Consider the following 20884-nt stretch of genomic DNA (forward strand, 5'->3'; position numbering starts at 1 on the left):
ACCCAATAGGCCTATCATATGAAAAGGCCTATTTGTAGCGCACGTGCCTGTACTATATGCCTAATGTTAAAGGTTAGGTTATGGTATATATGATACTATGAGATACATGTAAAACACATGTTAATTTTGTTTAACCAAGTATTCCTATGATACGGTACTGGAGAAACCTAGAATACAGTACCGATAATCGAATGACTGTACTCTGATTGTACAGTTTTACTGGGTAATTGTGTATAATTCTAAAAGGCCGACTATTGAGCTAATGAATAGGGGCAGACTAAACGTGTGCATTCAGATGTAACACAGGATTCAAAACTTGAATAACTAAGTAAATATATAAAGTGAAAGAAATTGTGCATTGACGTCACTGCTATTCAAAGTAAGTCATCGTATTGGAATTTGCTCATAACACAAATTGAATGTTAAAAAATAAAATCAACTACTCTTGTCACGCAATCACGGGCCACACTGCCGCCAAACAACTTCACCCTTCCCTTGCACAATAAAATGTATAACCTAATTTTTTGATATACTAAAATATTATATTTCAAAACTTTGCAAAACGAGGTGCAAAATTATTTCGTAGCCTAGGCCTACTGTAGGGCCTATGTACATGGAGATATTCGTGGGATATGTATTTATTCTCGTATCAAATCCATTCTATGTGTCGTATCTAGCTGATGCGCTCACAACAGTAAGAATTTTTCAAATTTTAAACAACAAAACAAAATTAATCACCATCCATAAAAAAACACTTTTAAACATAAAGTTACTTTAAGTTTTAATAAAAAACAATTGGATAAGCCATTTTAGGCCAAATAAAAAGTTGTTAGTTTCAACACAGGAATTGATTGCCAGTTCAATTAAATTTGCCAAAAACCTGTCTTTTACAATCATTTTGTTGATTTGGTTCCTCCTAACACATTAAAAAATTAAGCAATAATGATAACAAATTCTCACAACCAAAAAGTAAGACTTAAGCCTAATTGTAGATTTTCTAATTTTCTCATAGCCCCATCCTGACTTTTTTTATGAACTTTTTATAGCTATTAACTATGTGAAGTACGAACATGAGAATGATATTTTAAACACTGAGACCGCTAGACGTAATGGGCTGGGAAGCTGTTGTAGTACAGTGAACTATTCGAAAAGAGCAGGGAAATGATCGTCTCCGATTGTGCTGATTTGGACAGGCGTTTTAGTTCTTTTGAATCAAATAACAAGTTATATATAATATATATTCAGTAAAATCCAGTTTTGTCTATTTTTATCGGACATTGCTTAATTACGATAACACATTTTAGGCCTCATTGAACAATGAGTTAATCAACTAAATAACGATTAAAGAAATAACAAACCAGTAAAAACCAGTTTTATTATTGTACAGGAATAAAGTGTGCATTCAGACATGAAGCATGAATGGAATAAGTACAACATAAATATTTATTAAGCAAACTTATTATTCAGTATAGTGACGCAGTTTGAAATATTGCATAATTGCAATAATTACGTCGGTACCACAGTGATACCTATGTTTAACAAATGAGTTAATCAACTAAATAATGAGAAATAGCAAAGCAGTAAAAACCAGTTTTGTCTATTTTATCGGATATTGCTTAATTACGATAACACATTTTAGGCATCTGTTGAACAAATGAGTTAATCAACTAAATAATGATTAAAGAAATAACAAAACCAGTAAAAACTAGTTTTTTACAGGAATAAAGTGTGTATTCAGTCATGAAGCATGAATGAAATACGAACAACATAAATATTTATTAAGCAAATGTATAATTCAGTATAATGACGCACCTACCTGGACGAAGTATATAAAGTATTACTTGTTGTAGCGATTTGTCATTCAGTAAGGAGAGGCTCGGGCTGGTGGACAACACAACTTGCTTTCAGCATTCAAGATGTATATGCTGTTCATCAAGATTCCTGAGCCTCCTTTGCAAGTAAATCGTAACCTTGATGGTACAAGTTACATCAGTAAATTGTAAGTATGCCTTTTTTGTGTTTTACATACCGCTGTTCTGTAATATCATCCAATAGTTCCTATAGGCCTAAATCATGTAAAGTTTTCTAAATATTTTGCATTTACCTCACACCTCATAAACTATTTGTTCGTCCATGTTTAAATTTATTAAGCATATAGGCCTAGCTTGATTGAAAATGTTCATCTGGTTTGTAGTAATAAGTAATTAGAAATGTTCCTTTGTCCAAACCAACAATTAGTATGTAAACTAACCTGTAAAGGTTAGTTTATATAGCTTTCACAGCTTTCAAATGACTCTGTAACTTATTAGAACGGAATTACAAATGAATACATTTTTTACACTTGTTGTCTAAATTATGAAATTTGGAATGTCTTTTGAAATCTGGAAATCACTTATGCCACTTTAAAATGTACTTATTTCCTTTGTTTTCGCTTACAGAACTGGCGGATGTTAAACCCGTCATCTGATACACGCTTTGAAAAACATAAACAAGGTATAGGCCTAAGAGTTGTAGGAGGAAGCAAGTCAGGAGAAGCGCCAGAACGACCCACGCCACTAGACATCAGCTTAACATCTAAAGATATTTGATCAACATGGCGTCCGCCAAAGGTATATACAATAATCTGTAACATTTATTTCTATTTCCTAAAACATAATGTAGTACTATCTTGAAAACTACATCTCCTAATGATGCTGGTCACCTTTCACTAATTGTTGAACTCGGGTTGATGATAGCATTGGATTTTATTTTTTAAAGATTAAATTATTTCTACATTCAGCAACCAACCACTGATCCTGCCAGTTACATTTTGTTCATACATCAAATAAGATTATTGTCAATTTTGCGAGATGATGTACGTTAGTTATATTATATAAACTGGATACATTTTTGTAACATTTATTAATGTAATTTTTTCCCAGACAAAACTGCTGAGTGTGATGAAATCGACCTTAAAGAAAAGTTCCAAACTTTAAAAGCTCAACTTAGCAAACACTATGATGGTCGCTATTTTAAATGGTTGAGATTCTGCCTGCATGGATACATACTATTAGGAGACCTTGATCGTGATGATGTTACAGCAATGAGTTTATTTAATGAACTTCAAAGAACAGGTAAAATCACACCGCATAAAGTTAGTCTTTTGCTGGACGTAGCTAAAGTGACAGGTTTCAGTGAAGCAGTAGGTCAAATAAACCAGTATATGGCAGATAACAATGTCCAACCTGTTGACGAGGAGAAGCTATCAACATCTCGTAATGAACTGTTCCAGATCTTAAGAGGAATTGGACAAGATGAGTTGAAGAATATTGTTCATAATTATGATGAACTGAATAAATTTGAATTCACAAATATTTGGGATGCTATTTTTGTACTTGAGAAAGAAAACCTTCTAGATACGCCTTCAAAAATGACTAGATTTACAGATTGTCTTGGAAAATCTGCACAGGATAGAGATGGTGGTATGTATTGTATTTTCTGTTCATATATTCACTCATATTTCAGATAAGAATTACCGGTAACAAAAAGTAATTTCTGTTTGTAGCTGTATGCGCCATAGAGTAGTCATTGCTGCAGTATATACTGGTAGTTATTAATATAAATCTGAAAGACCACATCAGCATCGTGACAGTTGTGATCAATATTATCACATTTAAAATCTCAAATACCAAGTGCCTTTGTGTAGGTCTGCACCATTATTCAATTTAATTAATACCGGTACTCATGAAAACAAAATAGTGTTATGTTTCCAATCTAATTGATGATTAAAATAAAATTTCCTTAAAATAATTGTTGAATGAACTAGAAAGAAATTTAATTACTATAAGATAGGCAAACATCACTTGTTTTATTTTTATACAGGATAATTTAATGTTTTCTTCTAAAAGTATGTCTTGTTTCTATCAATATTGCTTCTAAATTCCATCTTCCATCTATTATAAGTACAAGGCACCATCTTATCGTATCCTCCAAATTGTCCGCTCGATGTTTGCCATCATGTTTTTAAACTGTGTACAGTATATGACATGTTTATTTGATGTTATCTAGGTATTGATATTTCGATGTCGAAGTCTATCTTAGTTTTATCGACTTTAGTCTGATTTAATTTGAAATATAATGTTTTTGGCAAAGTTTCACATTGCGGAACCTGACTAATTAGTTCGGCCATGGTCTGGTTTAAAATTTAGTTAAATTTGGCTCTGCTTAAAAGCCTTACTTTTAAGTATGAAAGACTTATAGCAGCCTACGACATGTTTTTAATGCATTTTTTTATCGTGCCGCTCCTTTAGGCAGTTATATTCAAGCGACCTGAAGCATTAGGAAACAGTTACCATGCGGAAGCTTATAGTTTACTTAGGATGAAAATGGTTATTTGTAAACTCGGACTGGGCACTTTGAAATTTATCATATAGAATATCAATTATGCATTATTTATTAAAGGTTGAACAATAATTAAAACTGTCATGTCAAAAAGTCAAGCAACTCTACTGCATCTTTTAAATTTTTAATAAAACATTTACATTATTAATAGTTTGTTGTTTCTTTTCCCATTGCGTTGACAACCAAAGGATCTATTGTTATATAAATATTTATTTTTTTACAGGAGAATCTAGAGTATCAAAACAATGTCAACTATCAAGAAATTCAGAAGGTATGTGTTACTCATTACGTAACAGTGAATGCAGTGATGTTTTATGTCGCGTAAAAATATTAATTTGTAATTCAATAGTATTTTTAAAGTAGGGAATAATTATAATTGCAGATCATTTTTAAATAACTGTTCAAAACAAATGTAGAATAGCTATAAACTTTCTTTTATGACTATAAAATTATAAAATGATTGTATAATTACAAGCAAATAATAATTATACGTATTCCATTATAAATCATTTTTGACGTTTTTAAATTCTGTGACAATTTTTTATCTCTTACGCAAATATGCTTCGCTACCTTTTGTAATGTTTAAATATTTCTCACAGGTTTTCAATTCATATTTATTTTTTTCAGATAAAATAAGACACTATCTGCTAACCAATCAACAAAGGTTGTACCGCAATTGTAATCGTTTTACACCACAAATCATGAATTCTGCATTTGAAGTAGATATAGCTGACATGTTCACCGAGCTGGTTTTACTAAAGGCAGGAGATAAACCTACAAAATTACAATTAAAGGACGTTATACTTAAAATTGAATCTACACCTGAATGCAGAGTTCTTATCAGTGGTGAGGGAGGTATTGGTAAAACAACGTTACTAAGGTACTTTGCGTACAACTGGGCTACTAAAAAATCATTTGAAATTTTTAAAGGTAAAATATTGTTTCTTGTCAATATTAGAGATTTAGACAAAGATAGAAATATCTTAGATTTAATTCTAAAGGAAATTGAACTTGACGACTTTAGCTTAGAAACAGATCTAGCAGAAGATCCAAAATTGATCAAGAAATTTATAATGGATCATCCTGATGAAATTGTATTGCTTTTAGACGGTTTAGATGAATTAAGATTTCAAAACAAAAGCCCACTGCGTCTTTTTAAAAAGCAAAGATTAGAAAGAAGTTTAGTAGTAGTTACTTCTCGTTCAATAAATATAGATGAATACATTAAGAACAGCAATGTACATGTGCAAGTCAAAGGATTTGACTACGAAAATGTAACAAAGTATATTACACAATATTTTCAACAGGTTGAAAAACCAGAATTAGGAAATTCTCTTATTGAAAAATTGAGAGTTACTATTGTGGCGTATCAAATGTGTAAAAATCCGATGTTGCTTCTCTCAATTTGTTTTATGTGGGAAGAAGAGCAACACCTTCCAACTGACAAAGCAGATCTATTTAAAGCTTTTTTCCTATGTATCTTGAATCAGTTTAACAGACAAGATAACATTTCTAAAATCCCAGCTTTTGAAGAAATACCAGAGAAATATTTAACTTCAATGCTTCTGTTAGGAAAATGTATGTATGATGGATTAAAGAATAATCAACTTTCATTTATCAAAACTGATTTACATACTATAGCTATACGAGATAAAGTAGACGACACACTTGCTCTAGAACTTGGGTTTGTATATGAAGACAAAACGCATTTAAAAAAGTCTAAATTGGCAAAGACGTATACGGCTCCTCATAAGTTAATAGTAGAATCATTGGTTGGGTTTTACCTATACAAACTGTGTGAACTAGTTAGTTTGGAGAGTGAGAGTAATAATTTGCTACTTTCAACATTAGGGGATGAAGAATGGGAGAATATAAGAGAAAGTGAACATTTAAAAATGACACATGAATTTGCTATTGGATTTCTTGGTTCTGGTGCTACAATGTTTTTGAAACATTGGATCACAAATAGATTTCCAACATATCGTTCTTTAATTTTGCTTTTAAAATGGGTGCTTAATAAAGAGCATTTGGAGGATGTAGAAAATGAACTTATGGATCATGTCACACAGTTAGACATAATGAATTCTGTATGTAACTCATTAAGAATCTTTCTCACTTATCAACAACCAAATATAAGTGTAGATACAAACAATTTATTTTATCTTATGAGAAAAATTCACGATATCCATAATCCCATAATTAATGAAAGGTTTTGTGATAATATGCCATCTGGGGAAAAAGGGAAAGTACTTGCCCACAGTTTAATTGCTGTGTCAGATCAAAGTAAAATTTTGGAAAGGATTGGTGGAGATTGTATGAGTTATGTGATAGATGAATGTGAAAAACACAACATGAAATATGATATAAGTCACCTTACCATTTATCATCCAACTGCTGAACATATACTAGTTCATATTTTAACAAATTCTCCACAACTGAAATGTTTCATTGCAAAGCCTGATGCTCTTACAGGTACCATTTTGAATGATATAGTATCACAACATTGTAGTAAATCAGTTCGATCAAGTGAAGTAATACATGTCAGAAAGCAACCAATATTTTCACAATTAAATAAACTTGTTATCAGTGGTAATGATCTCAGTAAAATTAATGGTGCTTCACTTGCATCTTTATTCAATATTAGTAACATTAAAATGCATAATTGCAGTTTATCAGGTGGGGTAATGAATGATATGGTCAGTGTGTGTTCTAGTAGAAGAGGTATATTGACATTATCTGAATTGGATATAAGTGATAATAATCTCAGTCAGATTGATGGTGTTTCAATGGCGTATTTAATGAATAGTAGTGATAATCGATATTCCCTTGATATGCATAATTGTAGTTTATCAGGTGAGGTGATGAATGATATGATCAGATGGTGTTCTAGAAGAGGGGTTACTTTGACATTATCTAAACTGGATATAAGTGATAATACTCTCAGTCAAATCAATCGTGCTTCATTTGAATGTTTAGTCAACATTAGTCAGTGCAGCCTTAACATGCATAATTGCAGTTTACCATGTGAGGTGATGAATGTTATGATCAGTAAAGATGTTACATTTAAAGTATCTAGTGATACTCTCAGTCAAATCGATGGCGCTTCAATATCATCTTTAACCAATTTGTTTTCTAATCTAGATGACATTAAGGGTGGTTATAGTATATCATTTAAGAGGAATGACATAACCAGTTCTAGTTCTAGTGTAGATGTTACCGTGAAAGTAGGTAATGATATTCATTTCAGTCAAATGGATAGTACTTCAATGGCGGCATCTTATCTAACCAATGTTTTTTATAATCGATATGACCTTAAGGATAAATACAGTTTATCAGCTGAAGTGATGAAAGATATGATGATCAGAGAGTGTTCTACAAAAGGAGTTTCCTCGAAATTATCTATACTGGATATAAGTGATAATGATCTCAGTCTAATCAATGGTTCTTCACTGGCATATATTACTAGCATTATTCATAATCCAAATGACCTTAATATGCATAATTGCAATTTATCGGGTGAGTTGATGAATGATATGATCAGAGAGTATTCTAGTAGAGGAGTTACATTGACCTTATCTAAACTGGATTTAAGTGATAATAATCTCAGTAAAATGAATGGTGCTTCACTGTCATTTATTTTTATCAATATTCATAATCTATACGACCTTAATATGCATAAGTGTAATTTATCAGGTGAGATGATGAATGATATGATTAGGGAGTGTTCTGTTAAAGGAGTTACATTGACATTAGCTAACCTGGATATTAGTGATAATGACCTCAGTCTAAGTAATGGTGCTTCATTGGCATGTTTTATTAGTATTATTCATAATCGACATGACCTTAATATGCATAATTGCAATTTATCAGGTGAGGTGATGAATGATATGATCAGAGAGTGTTCTAGAAGAGGTGTTAAATTTGGATTCTATAAACTGGACTTAAGTGATAATAATCTCAGTAAAATTGATAGTGCTTTTCTGGCATATTTAATCAGCAGCTTTCATAATCACTGTCACCTTAATATGCATAATTGCAGTTTATCGGGTGAGATGATCAATGCTACGATCAAAGTGTGTTCTGATAGAGGAGTTACATTGACAATAGCTAACCTGGATATAAGCGATAATAATCTCAGTCAAATTGATTTTGCTTCACTGACATATTTAATCCGCGTTATTCATATTAATGAACTTAATATGCATAATTGCAATTTATCAAGTGAGGTGATGAATGATACAATCAGAGAGGGTTCAAGAAATGTTGCCTTGGTGTTGTTATCTAAACTGGATATAAGTGACAATAATTTCAGTCAAATTGATGGTACATCTTTATTCAATATTTGTCCTATGCTGCGTATGCTTAATATGCATAATTGTAATTTATCATTTGAGGTGAAGAATGCTATGGTCAGAGAGTGTTCTAGAAGAGAAGTTCAGTTTGATCATTAAAGTGAATTGTAATTTACGTGATATCCTAAAAGAATGCTATAATAATAGTGATAGTTACCGTACATATACCCAAAGCAAACTTATTGGGGAGAATGGAGATTACTTGTAATTAAACCCCTGTATATGTTTAACATGTCTATGTACTGTATTCTTTCATTAAAACACACAATCTCTCCTATAATCTATACAGTTTTCGTAAAGGATGTGACACCGCAATCTAATTCTCTCTTGTAATTCACAAAATAACAACGTGGATGCTTTACAAAATAATGAATTTTATATCTATACATTTATCGATCTTCGGAAGCTTCGACACCATAGACCATGTCTCTAGCTAAACTTCAATGTTATGTTATTACTACAAAATCTCATTAAACGTTAACAGACTCCAATGTACCAAATTTAATAAGGAACCTGGGCAAAATAAATTAAAATTACTATAGAAAATGCTAATTTAAATTCTTGAGCATTAACATTGGTTTTGGTCAAACCTGGAAAATTTGGTATCATTTTTAGACTTTCTTTTTTATTTCAATCAATATTATCTGCACACTTTATTGTACAGTAGCATCATCCTTTCATATATAAATTAGTACAATATAGTTCTTATCAATCCAACATTTTAACTGGCGCTATACCTCTTTTCTAGTTCACAATGGCACTTTATTTTCGTCCCTTAACTTACATATTCCTCAGCACAATCTTGTCCCAGCACAATATCAGATTTAGTGGTTCTTTGTGGAATATTTTGCGTATTTACATCAATAATTGCATATCGAAGAGAGCTTTTCCCATAACCTTCGTATAATTTTCATCTCTGTATGATAATGCAGTCAATCAACCTTTGTTTTCCCATTTTCTGTTTTTTTGCCCTTTAATTGTTTTTTTCCTGTTGTGCTTTTGTTTCGGTGTCGTTTCTGTTTGTTTGTTATCAATATTTTTGCTTCTGATTTATTTAAGATTATTATCTCAATTATTTATCACTTACCCAAAATAAGGTTCAAAGGTTCTTCTTTCATTTTCTTTAATTCTGTTTAAGAACCAAAAAAGGAAACAAGGTGTTAAAATTACATTTGCTTTGAAAGAAATAAATGTTTGATTTGAATAATATTTGCAATGTATTAATACATGTTACAATTTGCATTGATTTCTCGCATTTTAAATCTAAATAATTTTATTTTCGTAGTGTAATTAAATTAAGAATAAATACTTTGTTTAGAATATAAATTATGCGAATTATTGCATAAAACTTTGCACTAATCATTTTAATCATTCATTTATATTAGAAAACACATTATAATATTTCATCATGATTTATGGTAATTATGAGTCTTATTTATTTTTTTATTTTTTATCATTAATATAGTGGGATATGTAAAAGAATAAAATTATATTATAAATAGCTGTAATATTTTAGTTGAATATTATATTTTACTTGCTTGCTAATAGTGTGTCTACAGAAAATAAACAAGTTACTTTGAACATTAAGGTGAACATAGAAATATTTGATTGAATACAGATATGCCTGCTAATGATTAAAACTAACCAATTTACTGTTACATTATAAGATAACGTTATAGATGATTTAGTACCAATATTATGTACGTGCACATAGAAAGTACCAAAATACTGTATTGGCTTATTATTGCTGGGTAAATTGAGCAATTTTTTATTAAGGAAACCAAGTATGTACTGTAGTAATTAAGAGAATTGTTTTATGTGTTTTTTTAGCATTCGGAAGTAATCCCGGGTTTAGAAAAGAGGTCAAATAGGAAAAGGTGCAAAAAAAGAAAACAGAATATGTATGCATGATGTGAACTGTTTAATTACTATTTTAAAACTTTTGGGCACAATATTTTTTAGTTAAATGCTTTATAGTATGATGTATGTTTACAGAGCATTAAAATAATAGATGTATAAAAAATAAATTACAGCCTACTTTTACTTTTTTTTATTTGTGACATTATTGAAATTGTTTCTAAAACGATATTGTTTTACGATGAGGCTGCCACAGATTGACAAGACATGGGGACCACGTAGAATAGACTTTATATACAGAGCAATACTGGCTTATATTTAGTCTGGGTTCCAGACGGAGTTTTGACTTATAATAAACAAGGCCAACAGCCATAAGTCGCGTGCTAAAACGCATAGTGATACCAGACCGACCGACCGACCGACCGACATAGTGAACTATAGAGTCGCGTCCACGCGACTAAAAAGACAATAGAGATAAAAAAAGAAGAGAATTGATGAATTATTATTTTACAAGTATTTTTACATCGATTAAGCATACTTGAATACCTACCGGTATGGCACCATACATGTTCGACAATACAGTGTCACACATCTCTCTTTAAAAAAAAAAGAATATTCATTAAAAAAAATATCCGTCGAGATTCGAACCCCAGTGGATAGCACTCGAAACTAAGCATTGTCCGTTACGCCACCAGGTACATGACTAAAAAGCTGATAATTAATAGTCTATTTATACGTGTATTATATGATCATTACGTCATAAATATCCTATTAACCCCTTGCTAAAACCAAAATGATCAGTTAGCTCAGTCGTCTGAGCGTCGTGTTGACACACGTATGCCGTGGGTTCGATTCCCACGCTGGTCGGTGGAATAGAGTTAAGGCTATGGTTTAAATTTTATGTTTAGCGCCCTCAATTTATTTTAATATAAAAAATTTTTTTTTTTTTTAAATTTTATCTCATCGTAGTTTGGTATGCCGTTCGTTTGTTATGCAAATGAGTGTGCACATTGTGCTGTGGGAAATATGGTATTCGCGATCAACACACAACACTGTTCAATTTTTATTTTGTTAATTTTTTACATTAGAATTATAATTCTACCGTTACACATTATAGTGTACTTTTAAATATCCGTTTCATGCAAGATATTGTATTGTAGGCCTACTAATATTATGTTGTGAATAAAGGTTTATGGTAGAATAAATAAATAAATATGTTTTAAGCAGATCTTCGAAATTGAAGCATATGAAGTCAAGTTTTTTAAAACCCAACCTAAAATTCGCATCTGGATAGTTGAAATTTAACATTATAATTATCAAAGGTGATAATTGTAATTGTTTTAATTATAGAAATATTACAATTAGTAAGTAGGCTTTTGTGTGCTCGCTCTGTTTGTATTTCATAATTTTGTTTTGTTCAATTACCGTCACGTGCATTGCATGTCTCACACTTGGGAAACACTCACCATTGTATGGCTGGTCCTGAAGACTTATTCGTTTCATAATTTCCGGGGAATAAGCTTTCATTCTTAGCTCTGCCCCAACCAACCATGGTGAGCTTAACTGGAGACTTAATATTTAATTTCATATTTCAATAAATATTTTTTTTAAATTGTTTTTGCTCAGCCCCAATTACGGTGGGGTAGTGAAGACTCTTATATATCATGTTTCAAAATACTGTGTCATTTCTGGGGACCTTGTAGTTATTTTAAACAACAGTTTGGTATGCCGTGCGTTGTTATGCAAATGAGTTTGTGCAGGTGTAATGGGGAAGATGGCATTGTTAGTCATTCGCGGTGAACACGCCACAAAATTAAATTTAAAAGTTAAATTTTGGTTTTGCTAATCTTTATTAGAAATTCAAATCATGTAAAGATACAATTTTCCGGGCGGGAACCTAGAAGCTCCCCTCCTTTAGTTTGCAAAAGTAATCTTGAAAAGAACCTTATGCGGAAAAGAAGCTTACCCGTTGAAAAGAACCCCATCATACCAAAGAGTACTAAAAAATGAGGAACACATGGGCTCTTTTTGGGGTTTTATGGTGTCTACTTAAGGAAAAAGTGAATGCCATACAAAATTTTAAAAAAAACAACAATATTCATAAAAAAAATATCGTCGAGGTTCGAACCCCAGCTGATAGCACTCAAAACTGAGCATTACCCGTTGCACCACAAACTGAAACATGACTGAACAGCTGATAATAGTCTATTTATACGTGTATTACGTAATTCATCATTACGTCATAAATATCCTATTAACCTTGCTAAAACCAAAATAATCAGTTAGCTCAGTCGTCTGAGCGTCGTGTTAATAACACGTATGTCGTGGGTTCGATTCCCACGCTGGTCGGTGGAATAGAGTTAAGGCTATGCGAGCCACTGTGTTTGGGGTTCACAGATCATACGTCCCCCTTTCCACCACACATCATGAGGCGACAACATCAATGCATCTGGTGATGTGGTGGAAACGACCCCAAAAGGCTGTGGCAGGGCCTTAGTGCTGAGGCAGGGAGAGCACATTTACCATCTTTTTTTTGGCTCTCGCCAACTGCTTTGATGGTATAAATTTTATGTTTAGTGCCCTCAATTTATTTTAATGTTAAAAAAGGGAATTAATTCTCTTCGTTACGTGTTTAGAAGAGAATTGATTTTATCTCATCGTAGTTTGGTATGCCGTGCGTTTGTTATGCAAATGAGTGTGCACATGCGCTATGGGAAAGACGGTATTGTTAGTTATTCGCGATCAACACACAACACTGTTCAATTTTTATTTTGTTAATCTTTTACATTAGAATTGTAATTCTACCGTTACACATTATAGTGTATTTTTAAATATCCGTTTCATGCAAGATATTGTATTGTAGGCCTACTAATATGTTGTGAATAAAAGTTTATGGCAGAATAAATAAATAAATAAATAAATATGTTTTAAGTAGATCTTCGAAATTGAAGCACATGAAGTCGAGTTTTTTAAAAACCCAACCTAAAATTCGCATCTGGATAGTTGAAATTTAACATTATAATTATCAAAGGTGATAATTGTAATTATTTTCTAAATTATAGAAATATTAAAATTAGTAAGTAGGCTTTTATGTGCTAGCTCTGTTTGTATTTCATATATTTTGTTTTGTTGAATTACCGTCACGGCCGCGTGCATTGCATGTCTCACACTTGGGAAACAATCACCATTGTATGGCTGGTCCTGAAGACTTATATATTTCGTATCATAATTTCCGGGGACTAAGCTTTCATTCTTAGCTCTGTCCCAACCATGTTGGCCTTGATAGTATCTAAATATTCTTTACAAAAAAAGAATGTATCTTCTTAGATTTAAGTAAGGCCTTATACCATTAACCATGATAAACTTAATAAACAAGGCAAGGCCATTAGTCCAGTCAATCTACGATTGAATAATTAGTCAAAGATCACGCATACCCCCTCCCCCTTATGTAAAGATCACCGCCTTCCCCCTCCCCCTTATGTAAGGATCACCGCCTACCCCCTCCCCCTTATGTAAGGATCACTGCCTACCCCCTCCCGTAATTATAAAAATGCATAATAAACAAGTGAAAATAAACAAAAAAGCGACTACGCTCCAGTTAGTAGGCCCCGACCCGATAGCCCCATGTGTTTACCCACACAACAAAAACGATGACCAAAACAGAGGTGGTGACCTAGATGACCTGATAACTAAATCAGGGACAATGAATTTTATGCTAATTAGGTAAACCGTTGAACACATCGCGGAAGAAAACAAAAAACAAAGTTCGACACTTTTCTACTTTAAATACACATTTTCTGTTGTCCGATTTTGGTAGACTTTTTACAAGACGTTTATAGTATTTTTATCTATCAAATAAGTGTATAAAATCATTTATTGCAATTTTGTCCACCAAAAATCGTAGATTGACTGGACTAAACAGTGACACTTCCGTGTATGGACGGGCCTGTAACGCCAAATGAAGTGACATTGCCAAATGAGGTGCGCGTGGTCTGTATCGCACAAGGCTAGGTCACTTAATTTGGCAGCACGTTTCTGGCGAGCTAATCGTGTTATTAAATATTGATATTATTTATTTCCAAATAAACACAAACTGAAAATTATTAACCTGAGTATTTCTAACCTAATAATCTTTATTCATTGTATGAAATTAAACCATTATAACTGAAACATACGACGAAAATTTACGATTTTAGTGTAAAAAACGAAAGGTACTGCCATCGAAAAATATAGAAAACTCGACATGCATGATGGGAAGCCTACCGACCCCTTTCTAAGCAACTGGAAAAGAAGACTACTCGTTTTAGCGCCAAAGGGAAGTGTCTGAAGTCACGTCTGCATGTTATGCGGACATGGTCTGGGACAATTTGCCTTTAGCGCTAAAACGTTGATTGTTTGAGTTATGGGACGCCATTTCTGCATTATTTCCTAGTAATATTTTGATTTGACGTTCCTTTCGTCGGTACATTATTCCCGTTACTATTTTGTTCGTTTTTATGAATTTCTATGTTTATGTTTTCAAATTAAAATGATTATTCGTTGAATATGAATGTATCCCGTTATTCTATTGATTATATTGTATATATTTTTTTGTTTAACATTGCTTAACTATACAGTTTCCTAACCTTTTAGTTTCATTTTTAATCAATTCCGTTTTTTAAAAATGTATAATGTTATTTATGTTTTTTATTTATAAGTTCTTTAAGAATATGAGTTACATGATCACATTTATTTCACTTATTATACCTACAGTATAACACTATATTTACTTTGATGTCTGAAACATTAAAACATAAATTCGGAATAATGGCGAACCTAAGTCGCAAATTGTTAGTTAGATATTTGTTATAATTTCATCATCTCATTTGTCATGTTACACGTGTGTGTGTGTGTGACCTATAATAAATAAATAAGGGATGGCAGGCTACAGGTAGGCCTACTTCGAGGGGAAATTCATCAGATTGTTTCATCAAAACAATAACTCATAAGGTCGGAAACATTTAGAACATAAATAGATAATGAAACCAAATTTTGAGATATTGCGTTGTTCTCTTTTGTTATCAATCTTTTCATGTCACGTACCGTAATAGAAGGTAACAGTTGAACATGCATATCACAATAAATAAATAATGGTAATTAACTAATTAATTCACCAATCCTAATGGCATTTTCATCAAGTTTTAACAATCTTTGATGTCGGAAACATTCCCAATAATAGAGACTAATTTTGCAATATGTTAGAGATATTTTATTCAGCTGGTACTTTTTACCTTGATATCGGGAACATTTGAACATAAATTCGCAATAATGGATCATAATTGTGCAATGAAGTCGTGTCATCTTGTTCATATGATGTGGGAAAAAACTTTGGATGAGATATGGGGTGAGCGAAATTCTAAGCAAGCTAAATACATAATACTTATTTTGAGGTTGGAAAAAAGCACGTGAATTCGCAAATAATTGAACCTAATTTTGCAATGAAGTCGTCATCTAATTTGTTCATATCGATGTGAGAAAATGTTTGGACGGGAATGTGGTGAGCGAAATTCTAAGCAAGCTAAATACATGAGTTATTTTAAGGTTGGAAACACAACGTGAATTCGCAAACAATTGAACGTAATTTTGCAATAAAGTCGTTTGTTCAGATCATATTACAATGTGGGAAAAAAGTTTGAGCGAAATTCTAAGCAAGTATTACTTCGAAGTCGGGGGAACAACCTTAAATTCGCAATAATGCAATGGAACCTAATTTTGCAATGAAGTCGGTCACCTTGTTTGATACGATGTTGGAAACACGTTTGGAGGGGTGGACGAAATTCTAGGAAGCTAAATACAGTTAGTTATAACACTAATTATTTTGAGGTCGGGAATATTAGAATTTATACTTAAATGGAACCTAATTTTGCAATGGAGATTGCATGCGTTATTTTCATCTCGGTTGTTCGTTCCATCAATTATACGTCGTACATAATGTGGAACATGCATGCACTGTTATACTTTGTGGGGTGATGAGAGTGGGATGCTACTGTAATCAAGTTAATATATTATTTATTGACATACAGTAATTTAATTAGCTATATCGATGGAATAGTAGATTAGGCCTATATTTACACATTTGCAGCCTTCACTATTTATATTTAAAAGCAATATGCTATATAACATTGAATCACGGTGAAACATATAACAATAAAGAAACAAGTATAGAAAAATGGTTAGCTTTAAGAAATACTATTATGCTAATATAATTTCTAATTTGCTACGATTATCAGAAAAGGAATTCACTGTGATACGAGTTACAGGTGGTACTGATCTGATTTTATTTCGTTTCATCTTGTATATAAATTACATTGTATAATCCGGGTTGTAAAATGAAAACAAACAAATGAAAATCTCACAAATTCTTTATGTGTAAAATATTTTAAAACGAGATATAGATGATAATAATGATCATTGTCAAGTGTATAGAAAAATATGAACATTAATGAAATAGGAGGTAAAATACGGAATTGATAAATGTAAAAATGTTACTGATGAATTGTAACGACATTGGGAATTAACAAATGTGTTAAATAATATGTTTGCGACACAAAAGAGAGAAAAAAAGCTATCGATGGAATGGTGGGTACAAAATCCATGATAATTTAGCTACTTAGCTGAAATAAATTCGACGGGAACCTGATTTCACAAGAGGACCTCTTATATGAGTTTGTGAGGACTCCGTTTATAGAGGACATCTTAATATCTGTTCTAAAAACTCCTTAATATCAGTTCCAGAATTAACCTTAATATCAGTTCTTTTCTAATGAAGAATCTGGGCAATTTACAATCAAGCAACAACACCACATAATTCTACTGTACGTGAACTAGCCTTAATACCGCCTGATTACGGTATATAGGCCTACAGTATTAGCTTCAGAATAAATGACGACGCATTCTACAGATATTTAAAAAAATGAAAATATTAAATTGGCTTCGTCGAAATGTTGTACCTTGATAGACAGACCCCCAAGCACATGTAAATCCTCAGATTCTGCTTGATCACAGACAATCTGCACTGCAGCACAACTAAAAAGCAGTAAAAAGATTTTGGCACACACGGCGTATCATATAATTTGCGGACCATGACCGAAGCACTTCCGCTTCGATCTATTCGACGAAAATCAAAAAAGGATAACTATTTTCTGCTTTATATTTAATTTAATGTAATGGTGATCTAATAACAGGCGTAACAACACATAATACATATTGTAGGATCAGGTGCCGTTTTCGGCCACCTCGACTTATATGGACTATACCATTATTATGATAGGGGTGTGGTGTATTATGTTTTATGTAGAGAAGGGTGTCTATTGAATGGGAAGACAATACAATTGTTCTGTTATGTAACCTACAGTACAAACTACAAGGAACAATACAATACATCAAAAACTAGCAATGCATGTACTTTTTAAGGCATGTTATTATTAGGTACTGTGTTAGGGAATGCCAAGATTTTGTAACAATATTACTATATTAGCTAAAGATATTTTAAATAAAACAAATTTTATAGACAAATTTAATGAAGAACCATCTACTAACTGGATAAAGCCATTTAGGAAAAATAATAAACAAGTTGATCATAACGAGTGGTTTTCAAAGGCCCAATGCAAAACAACGTTAACGGAATATACTATGTATAAAGGAACTCCAAACCTTGAACAATATTTGTTAGATAAAACTAATTTTAAGAGTATCAATTCAAAATTTAAAGCAAGATCAAAGTCTCTAGATCTTGAGGGTCGTAGACAATCCTGGTCAAATCATAACACAGGATTATGTAAGATGTGTAGTACTAACGAAAAAGAAACAGTAAACCATTTTTTATTTAAATGTCCTACATTAAACTCTGTTAGACAATAATTAAGTATGTAGTGGGATAATTTTAATTGTGGATCTCGGGAATTAAAACACCACTTTATATGCTAGACAATTTATTCACTGAAAATGAAACATTAGGAAAAATCTTTGATTTGTATTGTAAAATATTATTAATGAAAGCATGGGTTACTAGATCTACAATTTTATCAGCATTACCTCTCTCAACTAATTGATTAATATACTAAACAAGCTACAGACATCTCTATGAGGATGTATCTGTAAGTTTTATTTATTTATTAGGCCTATCCTGTATTTTTGTTGTTCTGTTTTTATTTTTGTAGTTATATATATTGTACAATTTACGTATTATGTATTTTCATACAGATCTAATTAATTAATTAGTTTACATTTTGTTTTAATGTTATGTATTAGTATTTAGAACTTTGTGGCTTATGTTATTTGTACTTTTGTTTGTAAATTGGATGCACCATTAACTGATAAATGTGTGACACCGATATAAAGGTGATTCCTATGAATAAATAAATAAATAAAAACTATATAAGTAGGTATACTTACTTATTATATATAAAAACTAAACTAAACACTACAGTATAATCAAAATTAAAGCATACTAGGCCTATGTTATTCCTATCTGGATTTAAACACTTTAAATTTTAGTACAATCGGATTCGAAATTAGAAAATCTTAAATACAACAATACAATCGGAATTAAAACATGTTAAACTACAATACAACTAAATACTACAGTACAATTAGAACCAAAACATATTAAAAACTACAGTACAATCGGAATTAAAACATCGATACTAAATACTACAGTACAATCGATATTAAAATATTCTAAATACTACATTACAATCGGTTAAATTACCTACACTCTATAATGTTGTGAAATATGTAAAAGAATGTTGGCAAATGCATTCTAATCGGCCCAATCCTATCGGTAGATAAATCATATTTTTTATTTGCAAGGGATAAATCCCAACAACATGGATTTGAACCCAAGAACCTGGAATCAGTAGACAAGCACAATTGAAGATTCATTGACAGAAACGAAACGATTGTAGATACAGAAACAAAATGGTAGCAGATTCATTGACGACATTATATGTATTTTTATTTTACGACGACTCGGCTATAGTTGGACTTAAAACAACGATATTCTCTGTATCTGAGATTATTCGATTCATACCGATTATGGCAACAATTTTCTTGAACTAAACATAAGTAAAACGAAAGAAATAAGGATTGATTTTCGAAAACATAATTGGTCTGACAGTATACATTAATTAAAGTAAATGAAGTAGAGATCGTTAACAATTATAAGTATCTGGCAGTAGTGTTTGACTTAAACTTAAATGGGTGGACATTAGTTAAAAAGTTAAATACAAGGCTGTACTGCTTGAGGAAACTCGGTTCTTTGGGGTAAAGCAGGATATTTGTACTATAGAATGTTTATGTTTTACTAATCAGTGATGTTCTATTTGGGCATATTGTATATTGGGCTAGCCGATGTATTCCATGCTATATTGGAAGACACTAATCATCCTCTTCATGGCGACATTATCAGCTCCGTTTTGCATTCGCTATTATAACGTTTTGATGCAAACGTTGTTCAATTAGAACATGTATTTCTACACAGAAACGTTTAAAAACGTGTTTAAAACGTTTTAGAAAAAACAAACCTAAAAACACGCAATGTCAAACGCTGTGTTTTCTGGGAACAAAATGGTACAGATTCATTGACAAAATTAAAATGTTTATTTGTTTTACTGATTACCTAATAATCAGTATGTGATAGATCTTTTTTTTTTTGTCTTGTGTGTGTTCGTCCCACTTTTATTATCATACTCTGTTATAAATATTATATTTTTTAAACGATTTTCCCGATTTTTTAAAGATCTTATTAAATGTACTACTGTCATCTACTACTGTGTTATCGTTAGGTAAATTATATTTTTTATTTGTAACTGGAATAAAAACTTCCTTTATATACTTTCTGTATCTATAAATCTGTAACAATTATTCAATATCCACCTTAGGGAATCCACCTAATATATTAGGGAAGGATACCTAAAAATTATATAGAAATAAAATAAAGAGCCATAATATACTGTTTTAACTTGAAAACTGAAATTAATTCTACAGCATGCAGGGCGTAGTTGTTTTCCCTTTGTTGCTGAAACATAATGCACTAAACAAAAGAACAAAAGCAGCAGTATTTTAACACATTAACACACACTTAATTAATATTAATAAATGGGACACCCCTATTTTCCCATCTTTTTATAATGGTATAGTCCATACAAGTCGAGGTGGCCGAAAACGGCACCTGATCCCATATTGTAGTTTAATACTGGCTTAAATATGATTGTTTTATATAAACTGTATTTTAAAAAATGACAATGGAACTTCAT

At 31.7% G+C, this 20884-nt stretch overlaps 2 protein-coding genes across 4 annotated transcripts in view; one reads left to right on the forward strand and one right to left on the reverse strand.

Moving 5' to 3' along the window:
- Positions 1 to 20884, reverse strand: part of LOC144838787 (uncharacterized) — a 107952-nt gene that overhangs the window by 36294 nt on the left and 50774 nt on the right. The gene's annotated exons all lie outside the window — the stretch shown is intronic.
- Positions 1874 to 10775, forward strand: LOC144837338 (uncharacterized). 3 transcript variants are annotated; one of them, XM_078692397.1, is made up of 6 exons: positions 1874 to 1999; positions 2439 to 2609; positions 2922 to 3461; positions 4604 to 4651; positions 5008 to 7766; positions 7813 to 7945. In XM_078692397.1, exons 2-6 carry the CDS (start codon positions 2594 to 2596, stop codon positions 7813 to 7815), a joined length of 3366 nt encoding a protein of 1121 aa, XP_078548523.1. In that variant the 5' UTR covers positions 1874 to 1999; positions 2439 to 2593; the 3' UTR covers positions 7816 to 7945. The 3 variants fall into 3 exon arrangements, with proteins under 3 accessions (XP_078548523.1, XP_078548520.1, XP_078548522.1); XM_078692394.1 differs by having other exon boundaries at positions 5008 to 10775; XM_078692396.1 differs by lacking the exon at positions 4604 to 4651 and having other exon boundaries at positions 5008 to 10775.

Source organism: Antedon bifida, chromosome 3 (genome assembly GCF_963402885.1).
Source record: "Antedon bifida chromosome 3, ecAntBifi1.1, whole genome shotgun sequence".
In the NCBI taxonomy this organism is placed as follows: Eukaryota; Metazoa; Echinodermata; class Crinoidea; order Comatulida; family Antedonidae; genus Antedon; species Antedon bifida.

Excerpts from the sequence above, each read along its gene's own strand:
- LOC144837338 (XM_078692394.1), top strand. Across the intron at positions 3,462-4,603 it reads TGCACAGGATAGAGATGGTG|GAGAATCTAGAGTATCAAAA; the intron begins GTATGTATTGTA and ends ATTTTTTTACAG. Across the intron at positions 4,652-5,007 it reads ACTATCAAGAAATTCAGAAG|ATAAAATAAGACACTATCTG; the intron begins GTATGTGTTACT and ends TATTTTTTTCAG.